This window comes from Heptranchias perlo, chromosome 6 (genome assembly GCF_035084215.1).
Source record: "Heptranchias perlo isolate sHepPer1 chromosome 6, sHepPer1.hap1, whole genome shotgun sequence".
Lineage (NCBI taxonomy): Eukaryota > Metazoa > Chordata > Chondrichthyes > Hexanchiformes > Hexanchidae > Heptranchias > Heptranchias perlo.
This window is the reverse complement of record NC_090330.1, coordinates 20,042,620-20,061,108: the sequence shown is the minus strand read 5'-3', so window position 1 is coordinate 20,061,108 and position 18,489 is coordinate 20,042,620. Positions and strand designations below refer to the sequence as shown.

The window sequence follows — 18,489 nt, the reverse complement described above, 5'->3', positions numbered from 1 at the left end:
ATGGCATAACTAGTGTAACTGCAGTCCTTGCCTTTTCTCCTGTGTGTCAGTATTTCTGCTGGAAATGACGGTGGGTGCAAGAAGCACCAATCCACTTATGTGCAGACATACGCAAATAATATGGTAATGATGGGATGATATTATGCATCCAGTTTTCTGTTACTTCAGTTGCACTAAACATTTTGTACACTTATCTAAAGTAGGTGTACCGTCTTGCTAGGATCAATAGTCCAAGGCAAAAGTATCAGTTAAAAGGACAAAGCAGGTAAAAATGATTTTGGCTATCAAATCCATTCCAGGGGCATGGTAGTGTAGTGGGTATGTTACTGGACTAGTAATTCAGATGCCAGCACTAATAATTAAGAGAATGTGTGTTCAAATTCCACCATGGCAATTTGAGAAATTGAATTCAGTTTTAAAAAATCTGGAAATAAAAAGCTGATGTCAGTGAAAGTGTCCATTCTTTAGAAAAGGAAACCTGCTGTTCTTATCTGGTATGTGACACCAATCATACACCAATGTAGTGACTCTTAACTGTCCTCTGAAGTAGCCTAGTATCAAATCGCTACAGCATCGTAAGAGCACCTTCACCACGTGGACTGCAGCGTTTCAAGAAGTTGAAATCTGGGGATGGAAAATAAATGCCGGCCTTGCCAGCGATGCCCAAATCCCAAGAATGAATAAGAAAAAAAAAATGTCTCTTGGCCTAATCAATTAACAGTCTCACCTACTCTAAAGGGAGCAAAATGGGATGTCTTTTGGAATCCACTTGTTTTGGAGTAAGTTGATGAGGGCGGCCAAGTTCATCTGATATTTCAGGGGATGGATCAGATCCTGCTGTTGGTACCCATCATCCAGTGACGTCCAACAGACATGCTTCATTTCCACCATCTGTTTCCCCTGGGTGCACCTCTCAGGGCTGGTGACTGGCTGGAAGAGGGCGAATAAGAGCATGGATGAGGATGGTCTGGCAAAGCATGGAACAATCTTCCTCCTCTGCATCTTTTTGCTGTGATTTATCTAGTGATCCCAGGAAATGGGCAAGTGGCATACACAAAGGATGGGTTTTCAAATTCTGAGAGTTTAATTTTAACTTGCAGCCTTTGTTAGGATTATTGAAGTTTTGGATAAATTGGATAAATTGTTAGGATTATTGAAGGCCTGTCCTGCTGCACTTGCAGTTCCTAAGGTAAATTCCAGTCTGTACCTAGTATGTATATATATATTTTTTTGATATATAAAACTTACATATGTAATATGTATTTGTAAACAAATTGTAGCCATCAATGGATATGTTTATTAGGATTAGGGTTTAAACTATTCCATCACAAATTTTGTATTTTTACTGTTTTGACACCAGGTACATGAATGAGAGAATGATTATGGAGATGAATTATCTGTGTGCTTAAGTCAGCCTGGATCTCTAAAATGTCATCACTTGAAACACATTTTAAGGGAATATGTTTCACGGTATAATTTATGGCTACATATTGTTTCCACTGGTAATCTCATCTTATAAGTTTATAACCTGGTCAAATAAACAGCATCTGTCAGATTTTTATCAGATCTTCTACTAGCGGCTGATTTTATTTTTTGTAAGGATATAACTCCCTCTGTTTTCTCCTCATTCTTTTTGGTTTCCTAGGACTGTGACAGAGTGTTCTGCTTCCAGGCTTTTTCCAATGCTTCTATGAGTCTATTGCTCAGAGTTGACTGCGGCCAACGGGCAATTTTTTCTCCATTTGTTTTCCTGTCTACAGCTGCTTAGTTAGAAGGAAAACAAACTTGTATTTATATAGCATCTTATCATGTCCTCAAGATGTCTCACAGCACTTCACAACTAACGGATTACTGTACAAGTACAGTCGCTGTTGTGTAGGCAATCACTACAGCCCATTTTTACACAGTAAGATCCCATAAATAACAAATGAAATGACTGACCAGTTAATCTGTTTTTGATGGTGTTAATTGAGGGAGAAGTGTTGGTCAGGATATCAGGAGAACTCACTTCTTTTATGTCATCTAAAGCACTGGAAAAGACAGATGGGGCCTTGGTTTAACATCTCATCTAAAAGATGGCACTTCCAGAGAGGAAATAGTTTCTCTGTACTGCACTGGAGCATCAGCCTCGTTAAGATCAAGAATTTGGCGCTGTGCAGAATCAAGCCTGCACCCTCCCCATGTTGAAGCACTATGTGCAGGTGCTTTATTGCATTGTGGCACTGCATTGCCCTTTCACACAGTGCAGGTTATTGATCAACCTGTGTTTCTGTTCAACAGATGGTACACTGACTCCTTTGAAACCAACAGAAGAGGACAGTGATACAGAATCAAATTCTGTCTCTGATATCGAAGTAGATAAAGAACGGCTGGAGCCCAGATCTGATGATGATGACACGTAAGCTAACAGCTCTTTTTTTCAGTGTTAGCCTCCGAGTCCCAACGCTCAAATAAACGAAAGCTAATGTTTTAGGTCAGGACAGCAAAATTCTACAGAACTGCAAAAGCTTTATTGCTTTATGTACTGGTTTTGGCAGCAACAGTATTATCCCTGCTACTGATAAAAAATTAGTTCATCAAAAATCTAAACATTTAAGGGGAGAATTTCCATGCTGTTCTCAGCATTATTTCAGTGTATAATTGAGGCAAGTAACTTCTTTTGGCAGCCCCAAAATCAAATTCCCTCACGCTTTTTGGACTTTCCCGTGAACCGCCCGCCAAATCCTAACTGAGATTAAAGTAAATTATAATGACGGCCAGTGGCACTGCAGCTCCAAGATTCTTGCTTTTACACTCACAAAGCACTCAGGGCAAGTTGGACTGAGAATTATAAGGCACAGCTGTTATAAGGATCAGCTAAGACAAGTGGAAGTGAGGAGTTTGTGAGTCAGAAAAATGTGGAAACTTTCAGTAGCGATTTCTGCTGGGAATGACCTTTTATTGCCATTCTGCCTACATAGATCTATTCTTGCTCCTTACTGCTTCTGACAGGTTTAAACCAGTGAGAGATTTTCAACCTCCACCCAGTGAGGGCTTGTCAGGAGTAGGTATGGCATTCCCTATGGGCACACCTTTGTATGTCATTATCATAGAGGAGGAGGAGGAACAGCACAGGACGGAGCAAAGGAAAGGCAGGCAGCATTTAAAAAGCATGGAGCCCACCAGATATTATCCCCCCCCCCCAACCCTGGTAGAATATACACGCAACAGAGGTTTTATGAGGATCTTAGTGAGGAGATATGTATAAGAGGCAATAGGACAGCTTTGACATCAACTGCATGAGGTCCTGCAGCCACGCCATCTGCCCGCACTAACTTTCCCAGTGGCCATGAAGGTGATGACTACACTCAACTTTTCTGGCACAGGCTCATTTCAGGCAGTCAAGGGGATCTCTGTAATATCAGGTAAGCTGCAATATGAGAATGCATTCATCAAATGACTGATGAATGCTCGATTCCAATGCACTCCTGGCCCGCATCTTCCACCTTCCCTAAACTTCAGTTCATCCAAAACTCTGCTGCCTGTATCCTAACTCGCAGCAAGTCCCATTCACCCATCACCCCTGTGCTCCCTAACCTACATTGGTTCCCGGTCTAGCAATGCCTCAAATCTAAAATTCTAATCCGTGTTCAAATCTCTTCATGGCTTCGCCCCTCCCAATCTCTATAATCTCCTCCACCTACAACCCTCCAAGAACTCTGCGTTCCTCCAATTCTAACCTCTTGAGCATCCCTGATTTCCTTCGCTCCACCAATGCCGGCTGTGCCTTCAGCTGTCTGGGCCCCAAGCTCTGGAATTCCCTCCCTAAACCTCTCCGCCTTTAAGATGCTCCTTAAAGCCTACTTCTTTGTCCAAGCTTTGAATATCTCCTTATGTGGCTTGGAGACAAATTTTGTCTGATTACGCTCCTGTGAAGCACCTACGGACGTTTTACTATGTTAAAAGCGCTATATATTTTTTTATTCGTTCATGGGATGAGGGCGTCACTGGCGAGGCCAGTATTTATTACCCATCCCTAATTGCCCTTGAGAAGGTGGTGGGGAGCCGCCTTCTTGAACCACTGCAGTCTGTGTGGTGAAGGTTCTCCAACAGTGCTGTTAGGAAGGGAGTTCCAGGATTTTGACCCAGCGACGATAAAGGAACGGCAATATATTTCCAAGTCGGGATGGTGTGTGACTTGGAGGGGAACATGCAGGTGGTGTTGTTCCCATGTACCTGCTGCTCTTGTCCTTCTAGGTGGCAGAGGTCGCGGGTTTGGGAGGTGCTGTTGAAGAAGCCTTGGCGAGTTGCTGCAGTGCATCCTGTGGATTGTACACACTGCAGCCACAGTGCGCCGGTGGTGAAGGGAGTGAATGTTTAGGGTGGTGGATGGGGTGCCAATCAAGCGGGCTGCTTTGTCCTGGATGGTGTCGAGCTTCTTGAGTGTTGTTGGAGCTGCACTCATCCAAGCAAGTGGAGAGTATTCCATCACACTCCTGACTTGTGCCTTGTAGATGGTGGAAAGGCTTTGGGGAGTCAGGAGGTGAGTCACTCGCCGCAGAATACCCGGCCTCTGACCTGCTCTCATAGCCACAGTATTTATATGGCTGGTCCAGTTAAGTTTCTGGTCAAAGGTGACCCCCAGGATGTTGATGGTGGGGGATTCGGCGATGCTAATGGTGTTGAATGTCAAGGGGAGGTGGTTAGACTCTCTCTTGTTGGAGATGGTCATTGCCTGGCACTTATCCGGTGCGAATGTTACTTGCCACATATGAGCCCAAGCCTGGATGTTGTCCAGGTCTTGCTGCATGCGGGCTCGGACTGCTTCATTATTTGAGGTGTTGCGAATGGAAGTTAATGCTGTGCAATCATCAGCGAACATTCCCATTTCTGACCTTATGATGGAGGGAAGGTCATTGATGAAGCAGCTGAAGATGGTTGCGCCTAGGACACTGCCCTGAGGAACTCCTGCAGCAATGCCCTGGGGCTGAGATGATTGGCCTCCAACACATATAGGCCAGACCGGGTGAGGCCGGCAGGTTTCCTTCCCTAAAGGGTATTAGTGAACCAGATGGATTTTTACGATAATCCGGTAGTTTCATGGCCACCATTACTGATACTAGTATTTTAATTCCAGGTTTTATTTAATTAATTAAATTTAATTAATTGAATTTAAATTCCCCAGCTGCCGTGGCGGGATTTGAACTCATGACTCCGGATTATTAGTCCAAGGCCTCTGGATTACTCGCCCAGTAACATAACCACTATGCAAGTTGTTGTTGATGTACTTTACAGGAGAGCTAGGGAATTCATCACCTTTACTTTCACAGCAAGGCAGCAGTCTGCTAAGGCCATTCGGTTTTATGCTGGCTTGTGGTTGTGTGGTTCTTCAAAGGAATGCCATGGTAAGAAACCTGGCACGGGTAATATTCCCCCGATCTTGCCATTTGTTACAGCAAGAGCAGTGACTCTCCATGAGTTCCGTGGCTTTCTCCTCGTTGGGGGAGGGTTGTATTTCAGGTTTTATGCCCAATCACTATTACAATGGATTTGCATATGAGTTAACCCAGGAAATTTTTGTGTAAATATCTCTCCAGGCCACCGAATGGCCTCATTCTGTGCTGTAAACTTCTATGGTTCTTTAGTTACAATTAGGATTTGTACCTGTTGCATCCATGGGCATTTCAGCTCTGCATTGTCAAAATCTTCTAATATTGTAATATTTTACCAGTTTAAATGTTATTATTGACTGCACAAGTTAATTTTAGGATTCTTGTTGACATTTGTATGAATTTATTGTTTCTTTAGAAATTTTGAAGAATCAGACGATGAACTCACAGAGGAGATAGTGGAGTCCTTGCAAGATCTAATTATTCATCCAGAGGTAAAAACAGAAGGTAGTGATTGGAAAGGAATCAGCCAAAGTACACCTGATGAAGAAAGCGGGCAGGAGAATGATGGCCACAGGGAAATACTTGCTTCAGATACTGAAAGAAAGCCTGAGGAATGCTGTGATGAAAAGGACATTCCTCCACCTGATCCAGACAAGGATTGTACAGAACAAAATGTGACAACTGTCTGAGAACAATACTGTTAATCTGATGTTGTTCTTACAGCCGATGAATTATCAGGGGTCACTTGAAAAACAAGCAGGAACTCTTCTGTCTAAAACTATGCCTGTATTTCAAACAAAAACTTGAGTGAAAATGTATTGCCGAATATATTATCTATGCATTTTCCCTTTGACTGTGGTTTCCGAGACAACTACCAAATGTGAGACCTCTTCCTATCATTAGTCACTACACTGAGGATACAATTGTGTTTTTCCCCATCCAGCTAACTTGTATAAGTCATTGTAGTCAGTAAAATACAGTAAAAATTAGTCATTTTTAGAAGGATCTTTCCACTCATTTGTAAGTGAAATATCTTAAATCTATTACGCCTCGTAATATAGCTCAAATACTTTTGTTTAAAAAATATGGAGATGTCATTTGTCCTGTTTATGAAATATTTAAAAATAATGTGGCTGCAGGTTTTAAGGATTAATAGATTTAACTTACATTGCAAATTACAGGAAAACATCTGATCGTAGAATGATTGTAGTATCTTCTGATGTAATCTTCAAATTCAGTCTTCTCTAATTGGTGCTGCTGCAACTACTCTCCCTGCACCCATTGCCATGGGCAGTTCTAATTGATGCTTCTCTTCATAAAAATATTGTTAATATCAATTCTGAACATTTTTATACCTTTTGGCTTTTCAAGTGATAAAAACTACAAAATTGTTTAAGACCAGTAAGGTTCTAGGTTCAATTCCTGGTCTGTGCTGATCTAAATAAGTACAGCATGACAGTTGGCCTTAATGTCCCAGAGCTGGGATGGATAACGTAACCAGGATTACTGTTGTTGATCATTATCCATTGACCCCTACTAGAAAATGCATGTGTGGACACGATGAGGACTGAATTGGAGCTAGCTATTTTAAATGCTAGCTAAATGTTTTATTGTTATTTTTGGAAACACATAAAATATTTTGTATGTAATGGGCTGCATTTTCCTCCATCGAACTGCCCAAAATCAAGCAACGTAGGCATAGAAAGTTTCATATCTAAGTTTGCCGATGACACAAAGATTGGTGGCATTGTAAGCAGTGTAGATGAAAACATAAAATTACAAAGCGATATTGATAGATTAGGTGAATGGGCAAAACTGTGGCAAATGGAATTCTATGTAGACAAATGTGAGGTCATCCACTTTGGATCAAAAAAGGATAGAAAAGGGTACTTTCTAAATGGTAAAAAGTTAAAAACAGTGGATGTCCAAAGGGACCTAGGGTACAGGTACATAGATCATTGAAATGTCATGAACAGGTGCAGAAAATAATAAATAAGGCTAATGGAATGCTGGCCTTTATATCTAGAGGACTAGAGTACAAGGGGGCAGAAGTTATGCTGCAGCTATACAAAACCCTGGTTAGACCACACCTGGAGTACTGTGAGCAGTTCTGGGCACCGCACCTTCGGAAGGACATATTAGCCTTGGAGGGAGTGCAGCATAGGTTTACTAGAATGATACCCGAACTTCAAGGATTAAGTTACGAGGCGAGATTACACAAATCGGGGTTGTATTCTCTAGAGTTTTGAAACTATTTCCGCTGGTTCGGGATTCCAGGAGTAGGGGACACAGTCTAAAAATTAGAGCCAGACCTTTCAGGAGCAAGATTAGAAAACATTTCTACACACAAAGGGTGGTAGAAGTTTGGAACTCTCTTCCGCAAACGGCAATTGATACTAGTTCAATTGCTAAATTTAAATTGGAGATAGATAGCTTTTTGGCAACAAAAGGTATTAAGGGATATGGGCCAAAGGCAGGTATATGGAGTTAGATCACAGATCAGCCACGATCTTATCAAATGGTGGAGCAGGCACGAGGGGCTGAATGGCTTACTCCTGTTCCTATGTAGTGGCAGAAAATGAAGGGAAATGGGGTGGGGAGGCCTGCGGCCAAATCGCTGCCCCTACCTTCTCCCTCAGCCAGCCACTACTTAGTGTAATGACATGGATGACAGCAGTTTGCCAGAAAGTGACTCAGGCTAGCTACTACTCATCTTCATCCAACAAACAATGATAATATACTAACCTTCCAGGCAGTATCTTATTACCAGTATTCTACTCCAATATTCTAGCAGTGATTAATATGTTTTTCCATTTCCAGACACATAGATATGTTATTGGTGGATAGAGAAACAGCAAACAAGGTATTTGAACCTGCACTAAACAACTTCAAATCTGATCTGAATAGATTTGCACTTATGGGTATATTTACTGTTGCCAATAATTGAAGTCCTGAAAGTCAACATACACATAGGTTTTTTAATATTTATTAGCTCTTATTTTGTGTATAGGGAGAAAGAGAAAAGTACAAGTTTGTTTTACAAGCTACTTTATACATAAGAGTTTCAATGCAGACAATGTAAACATTTTCAAATATACACAAACCATGGCATTACAGTGCACTGTTTCTCTTCGCACTCCCCAAGGAGGAAATGTTTTCATTTATTTACATTGTTTAATAATTATGACATTATCTTGTGCTTAAAAAGTAGTTCCACAGCAGATATAAATGATGTTTCAAACTCCTGGTCTGAGAATCTGCTCACAGACTGTCGTGCATTCTTCCTGATCTCCAGCCTCTTTTCAGGTGACAGTGATAGAATAGTATTCACAGCATCAGCATAACTTTCTTCACTGTCTGCCAGGAAACCAGTCTCACCTCCATCATGTGGTACCACTATATCTAGCTTGGGGCCTCCTGAATTATGAGCCAGAATAACAGTTCCTGCTGCCATGCATTCAACCACACCTACAAAAGTGCAGAATAATTGAAGTCAGTTCAATAATACAGATCATACATTAGTCAGAAATTGTAAGTCACAATAATTACTACGGCTGGAAATATTCCATAGGTTGAATGAAATATCACTTTGAAATACAATGAATTTATTCTGTAAATAAAAATGCAGCTACATTTTTTGTAAGCTTATCAGGGGCTCCATTTAAATTGAACATGAGAAAATTTTAGTTAGGGCAACTATACTGTAGCATCGGCAACACTAAATAGCCCTTTGTAAAATGGCAATCTGAATATTTCAAAATAATCAAGTACTGGGCCCGTGGACCTATAAATTATCTCCCTACTGCCCTACTTTCTCCAGGAAGGTTTTAGGCTCCCTCTGTACAGAAGCTTCATGGTGTGCCACTAAATTATGCCTGGATACAGATTTGTAACCAGGATTAAATACAGTGAGTTCTTGACCTTAGCCAGACCCACTTCAGGTGGTGAGCAGAACCAAGGCAGTTGCTACAAAAAGGAACCAAAACCATGTTCACGCCACAAGATTCTGAATCTGAAATGTCAGTTTAGAGGCTCTATTCTGGCCTCATTCTTTATTTACTAGCCTCAATTTTCCTTTACCCAACTGAAATTTCAATCTCCTTTTTGACCACATCACATCTTTCCTCTGAGGCCATTATTGAATGGATTGTTGAGGCTTTGCTGGGTTGTGGCAATAAAGTCTTAAAAGATGAAAGTACTGCTATTACACCTCGACGTACCTCTTAATGGGAACATTCTAGGGGTAGCAAAACATTCTCTTTGCCTATTGATCCTATTGAGTGAACAGTGCATAAGGAATGAATTAACACTTGACCTAATACTCCCTTTAAGCAGATACATCATTAATTAGCAGAAACTCAAACTGTAAACAGAAACCAGATACTGAAATTGTTTTCACAATTCATTGCTTGCTACCTTCCAAAATAAGCACACACACGATTAGGGCAGAGAACAGGACAGCAAATTGCCATAAATCATGGAGGGAGAGCTGATGACAGTTCGTTATTATGGAATATTACAGCTAACAGTGTTAGATACAGCAAGGGACCATACTAATTTGCTCCAACTAGCACAGAGAGGCCATTCGGCCCATTGTGTCCGTGCCAGCCGAAAAAGAGCTATCCAGTTTAATTCCACTTTCCAGCACTTGGCCTGTAGCCCTATAGGTTATGGCACTTCAAGTGCACATCCAAGTACTTTTTAAACATTTAAATATTCTATGTATGTAAAAAAATATGCATCCAAGAATCGCTTTAAAGCTATAATTAGTAGCTAAGATTACCAATTGCATTTGTTTAGAATTGCATCTGAAGTATAGAGTTATATAATACAAAATTTTTCTCTCAAGATTTGTATGTAAGGTTCTTTAAAACGGCCTTTAAGTAAAAATAAGGAGAAAACTAATCTAGCTAGAACCCCTCCCGCCCCCCGCCCCCCAACTGAAATATAGTCAATATTAAAGCAAAATGTACATGATTGTTTCGCATTCTCACCTATACCAAAATGTTCATTCCACATGGTGTGCAGTCCAATAGTGGCTTCAGATAGATATTTTTTAAGTTCTTCAAATGAAATGTTAATCTTAAATTCAACATTTTCTTTAACTCCCAGATTCTCACACAGTTCTTTTAGGCGAGATACTCGCTCTTCATCATCTGCATTACGGCAACCTCCAATCAGTATTAGCTTCACAGCTGACTTCTGAGCATTCTTCATTTGAAGGAATTGACAGAAAGCGTTGATTTGTAGAGGGTGGTCCTTCTCTGGCCGAAACTGGCCAATTGAAACAATGGAATGTTCTGTCTTTTTACTATCATCTTCGAGTGGAATATCCAAGAATGTCTGAACATCACAAGGTGGGCAGACAATGTGGGTTCGGTCACCTGCTTTCCAAAGAGCAAGGATATGATTCAGAGTCCATGTGGAATTTACCATTATAATGTCACTGCATGAACCAACCAGTCCATACATCCAAGCAAAAATGTAGTAATATACAAGTTTGAGATTGCTCAGAATAGGATTTGTAGATATAAAAGCTGCATTGTTAAACCTTGGATTCCTGTCCCTCACAACAGAGAGCATGTCTGTGCTAATAGTAGGATAGTGAACATAGCATCCCACTTGGCAGCCTCCCAAGTACTTGAAGAGAGGAAGTGTGTACGCATAGCCCATGGAATCTATAAAGATATCAGGAACGCACTTCATAAGGGCCTCCCATCCAAACAAAACAGACCCCAGACTTTGACCTAACAGAGTAAAATATGGATAAAGTCTGGCTTCCACAAGATATCGCTTTTCAAGGAAAATGAACTGAACAGGTTGAGGTAGTTTGATGTTAAAGCGCCTGTAAGCTCCATCAAGAATTTCTTGATCCGTGACATCTTGATCTCCAGTATAAATGATAATTATAATATCTTCATATCTGTGAATTTCACAAAAAGATCTCTTTTAGAACAGGAAAATCGCTGACTTTGACATTTAAAGTTGCAGAAGTCTTACGGAAAATGCTTTACAGGTTATTTGGCAATTCTGATATACAGAAGGATGCATTAATAATATTGGTGATGTGATGCCATCTTCGACAGCACCTCCCAAACCCGCGACCTCTACCACCTAGAAGGACAAGGGCAGCAGGCACATGGGAACAACACCACCTGCACGTTCCACTCCAAGTCACACACCATCCCGACTTGGAAATATATCGCCGTTCCTTCATTGTCGCTGGGTCAAAATCCTGGAACTCCCTACCTAACAGCACTGTGAGAGAACTTTCACCACACAGACTGCAGCGGTTCAAGAAGGTGGCTCACCACCACCTTCTCAAGGCCAATTAGGGATGTGCAATAAATGCTGGCCTCGCCAGTGACTCCCACATCCCATGAATGAATAAAAAAAAAATCACTGCAATGGAGATCCTATCAGGCATTTTAAATTTGTCTTAATTTTAACTACAAAAAAAAAATTGCAATACCTGATTGCAAACTGCATTTAAGCAAACATTTGTTGCAGTATAAACCTTCTCCAGCATGGATTACATTGTGGAAATGTTTGCACAACAACAACTTGCATTTATATAGCGCCTTTAACATAGCAAAACACCCCATGGCACTTCACAGGAGCGTATTCAGAAAACAATTGACACCAAGCCAAAGAAGGAAACATTAGGACAGGCTTAGTCACAGAGGTAGGTTTTAAGGAGGGTCTTAAAGGGAGAGAGAGAGATGGAGGAGATTAGGTAGGGAATTCCAGAGCTTAGGGCCTAGATGGCTGAAGGCAAGGCCACCTATGGCGAGGCAAATGAAGTGGGGATTGACAGAAGGCCAGAGTTGGAGGAATGCAGAGATCTCGGAGGGTTGTAGGGTTGGAGGAGGTCACAGAGGGAGGGAGGAGGAAGGCCATGGAGAGATTTGAACACAAGGATGAAAATTTTAAAATCAAGGCGTTGTGTTGTGAATTTGCCTTTTACCAGTTTGTACCTGCAGTCACGGTTGAACTTGAAATAGTGCTCCGGATTACTTTTTCTATTTCACTTAGTATTCTATATATTTTAAAATTATTCCACAACTATATTATCCTTAATATGCAAATGACCAAAAATGCCAACTAGACTCCAAATGAAGAAATTGGGACTCACCTTTTTTGCAATGCTCTTACTGCACACCATAACACCCTTTCTCCTCCACCCCCAGCATTGCAGTATGGGTGAAAGAATGCCACCACTAGAGGTATCTTGCCATCTTTTCCTGGACTTTGTGATATTTTCTTCGTTGGACAGATCCAGAATCGAATAAACAGCAACACAACAATGAGGATGAATGATAAGCCAGTGATTACGAAAAGCATAGGAATGATCAGCGAAAACATAAACCTAACAGAAAGAACAACAGGTTATGAACAGCTAATCATTATATGGATAGAATTTCACACACTGCAAATGGAAATAAATTCATACATTACAATTAGATTTTTTTGCCACTACTGCTTGTGAGCTTTTCTTTTAATCACCATCCTAGACTGGATACCTGTTCTGATAAATGCTACTCAGCAGTCAGCCACTCGAAAGCACACAGAAGTATCTTGGGGTGACTGGACCTCTGACTTCCATACTCTCTCACACACATGGAAAGACGGAGCTTTTAACCAGCAACTTCCCACAATGGAATGGCGGTAGTCTAACAAAATGCACCACTGTGCTATCTCCTGCAATCTGTCCAAAGCACCAAAAAACCTAGAACAATTTATCTTTTCACACATATACGTTACATAAATACACAAGTAGATGAGCATACAGTACCAAGCTAATTCAGGAGACTATTATCACATTCATAGGAAGGTAGCATGTTGATTCATTTTGAATGGAAACAGAAAGGTGACCTGCATAGAGGCATGCTACTACCCCATGTTGATGATTGATAAAATAGAGCAAGGCAAGAAATATTGCACAACATCAAGAGAGGGGGAGGGTAATTTTAACTTTTGGCGATGGCATAAAATGGGTGATATCGGATCAGCCGTCCAATGGAAAGAAAAATTGAATGGGGTGTACAATGGGCAGCTGATCCGATATTGCCTGTTATACATCATTGCTGAAAGTTAAAATTATTCCAGGAGAGAGAGGGGAGGGAGGGAGTGATTGGAAGCAGAGAAAGAGACAGACTGAAAGTTAGTGGTGAGAATTGGAACACCTATCAAACAACAAGCTTTTTCTTGTATCTTGTCCAGGATTGCAAAAGAAGTTCTGGACATGCCTAACCAGATAGGGAGCAGTATTCAAATTTTTAGAAAAACTTGGGTTTTATAGTTAAAAATGCTGAAGGGAAAATTTTGGAATGAACATAAGAAATATCCTGAGACCATGCCCCCTAGTTCTAGACTCTCCAGCCAGGAGAAACAGCATCTCAGCATCTACTCTGTCAAGCCCTCACAGAATCTTATATGTTTCAATGAGATCACCTCTCACCCTTCTAAACTCCAGAGAATATAGGCCCATTTTACTCACTCTCTCCTCATTGGACAACCCTCTCATCCCATGAATCAATCTAGTGAACCTTTGTTGCACCGCCTCTAAGGCAAGTATATCTTTCCTTAGGTAAGGAGACTAAAACTGTACAGAGTACTCCAGGCGTGGTCTCACCAAAGCCCTGTACAATTGCAGCAAGACTTCCTTACTCTTGTACTCCAACCCCCTTGCAGTAAAGGCTAATTGCTTGCTGTACCTGCATGTTAATTTTCTGTGATTCATGTACAAGGACACCCAAATCTCTCTGAATACCAACATTTCTTAGTCTCTCACCTTTTAAAAAATATTCTGCTTTTCTATTCCCAGCAGTGGATAATTTCACATGTTCCCACATTATACTCCATCTACCACCTTCTCGCCCACTCACTTAACCTGTCTCTATCCCTTTGCAGCCTCTTTGCGTCCTCCTCACAGCTAACTTTCCCACCTAGCTTTGTATCGTCAGCAAACTTGGATATATTACACTCGGTCCCCTCATCTAAGTCTTTGATATATATTGTAAACAGCTGAAGCCCAAGCATTGATCCTTGTGGCACCTCATTAGTTAAAGCCTGCCAACCCGAAAATGACACATTTATTCCTACTCTGTTTTCTGTCCGTTAACCAATCCTCAATCCATGCTAATAAATTACCCCCAATCCCATGAGCTCTAACCTTGTGTAACAAGCTCTCGTGTGGCACCTTATCGAATGCCTTTTGAAAATCCAAATATACTACATCCACTGGTTCCTGCTTATCTACCCTGCTAGTTACACACTCAAAAAACTCTAACAGATTTGTCAAACATGATTTCTCTTTCATAAAACCGTGTTGATTCTGCCTAATCATATTATGATTTTCTATGTCCTTAACATTGTAAGAACACTGCCCCGTAGTTCTAAAGCAGAATTAGAAGGGCATTAAGAGTGTGTGTGCAAAACTAATAAGAGCCTGCATACTCACAAGACACTATCACATCTATCGAACATCACAAAAAGCAAAGCTCGAGTCGTTACACAATGTCCTGTCAATCCCAAAAAGAATGAAAAATACTGATACATATTATAATACACCAAATCTATTTCTTATAGATGTGGTACAAGCATTTCTTGATTTGACTGATACAGGTTAATATTATACATACTGGATAGCACTTAATGGAAATAAAAGGCAGTGACATAGAGGTTGACATGATGTTATAAATGCAAAAGTGAAGCTTTTATAGTTTACTGACATTTAACAATGACACTGACAGCTGCCAGACTGGGCCTGCGGCAGGTGGTGAGAGAATAAAACAAAGGATAAACCTACTTGATCTTGTCCTCACCAATCTACCAGTCGCAGATGCGTCCGTCCATGACAGTATTGGTAGGAGTGACCACTGCACAATCCTCGTGGAGATGAAGTCCCGTCTTCACACCAAGGACACCGTCCATCGTGTTGTGTGGCACTATCATCGTGCTAAATGGGATAGATTCAGACCAGATCTAGCAGCTCAAGGTCCTGCATATTCCTCACTCTACCATCACCATCAAGCTAGGGGATCAACCCTGGTTCAATGAGGAGTGTAGAAGAGCATGCCAAGAGCAGCACCAGGCGTACCTAAAAATGAGGTACAAACCTGGTGAAGCTACAATACAGAACCACATGCATGCTAAACAGCGGAAGCAGCATGCTAAAGACAGAGCTAAGCGATCCCATAACCAACGGATCTGATCAAAGCTCTGCAGTGCCACATCCAGTTGTGAATGGTGGTGGAAAATTAAACAACTAATGGGAGGAGGAGGCTTTGTGAACATCCCCATCCTCAATGACGGCAGAGCCCAGCACATGAGTACAAAAGACAAGGCTGAAGCGTTTGCAACCATCTTCAGCCAGAAATGCCAAGTGGATGATCCATCTCAGGCTCCTCCCGAGATCCCCACCATCAAGAAGCGAGTCTTCAGCCAATTCAATTCACTCCACGTGATACCAAGAAACGGCTGAGTGCACTGGATACAGCAATGGCTATGGACCTGGACAATATCCCGGCTGTATTGCTGAAGACTTGTTCTCCAGAACTAGCTGTGCCTCTAGCCAAGCTGTTCCAGTACAGCTACAACACTGGCATCTAACCAACAAAATGGAAAATTGCCCAAGTATATCCTGTCCACGAAAAGCAGGACAAATCCAATCTGATCAATATCGTCTCAACAGTCTACTCTCAATCATCAGCAAAGTGATGGAAGCCGTCGTCGACAGTGCTATCAAGCGGCACTTACTCACCAATAACCTGCTCATCGATGCTCAGTTTGGGTTCTGCCAGGACCACTTGGCTCCAGATCTCATTGCAGCTTTGGTCCAAACATGGACAAAAGAGCTGAATACCAGAGGTGAGGTGAGAGTGACTGCCCTTGACATCAAGGCAGCATTTGACCGAGTATGGCGTCAAGGAACACTAATAAAATTGAAGTCAATGGGAGTCAAGGGGAAAACTCTCCAGTGGATGGAGTCATACCTAGCACAAAGGAAGATGGTAGTGGTTGTTGGAGGCCAATCATCTCAGCCGCAGGATATCGCTGCAGGAGTTCCTCAGGGCAGTGTCCTTGGCCCAACCATCTTCAGCTGCTTCATCAATGACCTTTCCTCCATCATAAGATCAGAAGTGGGGATGTTTGCTGATGATTACACAGTGTTCAGTTCCATTCGCAACCCCACAGATAACGAAGCAGTCCGTGCCCGCATGCAGCAAGACCTGGACAACGTCCAGGCTTGGGCTGGTAAGTGGCAAGTGACCTCTACCACCTAGAAGGACAAGGGCAGCAGGTGCATGGGAACACCACCACCTGCACGTTCCCCTCCAAGTCACACACTATGCTGACTTGGAAATATATCACCGTTCCCTCATCGTCGCTGGGTCAAAATCCTGGAACTCCCGACCAAACTGCCCTGTGGGAGTACCTCCACCACACGGCCTGCAGCGGCTCAAGAAGGCGGCTCACCACCACCTTAACGGCAATTAGGGCTGGGCAATAAATGCTGGTCTTGCCAGCAATGCCAATGACCTATGAATGAATTAAAAAAAAAACCTATATGTTATGCTCTTGCCATATGCTCAAACCTGTTTATATAAACGTGTGAAGTTTATTGGAGAGAGGTGTTGGTTTTAAACTTTTCTTTAAACAAAAAGTAGCAACAAGTGTCATGGCAGATAGCAATGTTACAATCTCTTGCAACTGAATCATGCAATTTGCAAAATATATTGTACTGTGACTTGTATTATTGTGATATTGCAATTCATTTGAATAATATAAAGTCTCATAGCATAATATTTAGCACACATCAAATGTGGCACTCTACCACACAGGACAATTAATAAAAATTGAATGTTGACATTATTGGATTTTCAGATTTTTAAATGTCTTGACTTGTTTTGATCGACAGGGCTAGGGCAAAAACTAAAAATGCAGATAAAATGGCTTTATATCGTAAATCGTTGGTTTATTACTGAAACTAACATTAGCATTGTTTACCAATTTTGTTGGTAGCATAGTACAAGATGGTTTAAAAGAAACCCTAACAATATATTATGTACAAAAACAAATTACATTTTTGAGACCAAAGATACTGAGAATCTTATTTCTGATAAACTTTGCATAGTCTGAATCTGGACAATCTGATCATGTAGACTGCATCTCAAGACTGTCAATATTGGGGGTAATGTTAGAAGCAATGTCCATGAGCAGCAATTGGCACAGATTGCGTAGAGATGGAGCAATGAGCTATATTTCACTTTTAAATTGCAAACATCAAACCAGTATTCAATATTCATGAGATGTGACAGGTGTACTCTTTGATTATAAAACTCACGTCTAACATTTAGAACAGTCAACATCAGAGAAATGTTAATCACACTTACACAAGTAATGGTCTGGAAACCCATTTAAATATATGGAGCTACGTGAGCATAAGAAATCTTTTTGTGACAGGTGCGTGTACATCAAGACAAGAGGAGAAAGACCATTCGGTCCATCAAAGCTCATCCCTCAAATACGCAAATTCGCCCATTTTTAGCATCCGACTGCTTTTTGAACAACGCTGTTTGTTTTGTCTCCAATATCCTGATCTGGCAGAATATTTAAAACCGTTTTCATTGTGTTTATTTTTACAACCGTGTTAGATCAAAAGAGATCACATTTTACAGCTAAAGTATGTCAGCGCGCTCCATACGTAGGACACAGATACCATCGAACCAGCTCCACCTCTCCCCGCGATACCTCGCCCCCACCTCCCCGCTGACTCCATGGTGATGAACACACGAAACACTTTCCTTTCCTCACCTCAGAAACTCGCACAGACACCACTCGCTCACGGCCATCTCCAACAACGCAGCACGCTGACCTTCAACCCGGCAGTCGTTACTCTCGCACCTCACAATTACTGTATTTTTTTTTAACCTGTCCGCCCGGGAATCAGCCGGAAATGTATACATATATATATATATATACTTTTTACATTTTACAGATTTTTTTTCTAAAAAAAAAATGTTTTTTCGCGAAAAAAAAGTAGGTTAGGTGGTCGCTTAGCAACCGTTTTTTTTAAGCCCTCATCATGACGTCATGCTTAGTGCAACGTACT

General features: G+C 41.4%; 2 protein-coding genes across 2 annotated transcripts in view; one reads left to right on the top strand and one right to left on the bottom strand.

The window, feature by feature from the left end:
* The window catches only part of LOC137322803 (serine/threonine-protein kinase Nek5-like), a 51,955-nt gene extending 45,010 nt beyond the window's left edge, over positions 1-6,945 (top strand). Inside the window, exons 21-22 of the mRNA XM_067985873.1 lie at positions 2,281-2,398; positions 5,788-6,945. Of these exons, the coding sequence (XP_067841974.1) occupies positions 2,281-2,398; positions 5,788-6,061 (392 nt within the window). The 3' untranslated portion in view covers positions 6,062-6,945. The remainder of the gene's footprint in view (positions 1-2,280; positions 2,399-5,787) is intronic.
* Positions 6,946-8,342: 1,397 nt separating this feature from the next.
* alg11 (ALG11 alpha-1,2-mannosyltransferase) lies at positions 8,343-18,268 on the bottom strand. Its single transcript, XM_067985872.1, has 4 exons — positions 18,192-18,268; positions 12,508-12,741; positions 10,367-11,295; positions 8,343-8,840 (listed from the first exon to the last, which is right to left on the bottom strand). Exons 1-4 carry the CDS (start codon positions 18,227-18,229, stop codon positions 8,554-8,556), a joined length of 1,488 nt encoding a protein of 495 aa, XP_067841973.1. The 5' UTR covers positions 18,230-18,268; the 3' UTR covers positions 8,343-8,553.
* Positions 18,269-18,489: the final 221 nt, after the last annotated feature.

Excerpts from the sequence above, each read along its gene's own strand:
- alg11 (XM_067985872.1), bottom strand. The coding sequence starts at position 18,229 with ATGGCCGTGAGCGAGTGGTGTCTGTGCGAGTTTCTGAG. Across the intron at positions 12,742-18,191 it reads TGTCTGTGCGAGTTTCTGAG|GTTTATGTTTTCGCTGATCA; the intron begins GTGAGGAAAGGA and ends TCTTTCTGTTAG. Across the intron at positions 8,841-10,366 it reads GAATGAACATTTTGGTATAG|GTGTGGTTGAATGCATGGCA; the intron begins GTGAGAATGCGA and ends GCACTTTTGTAG.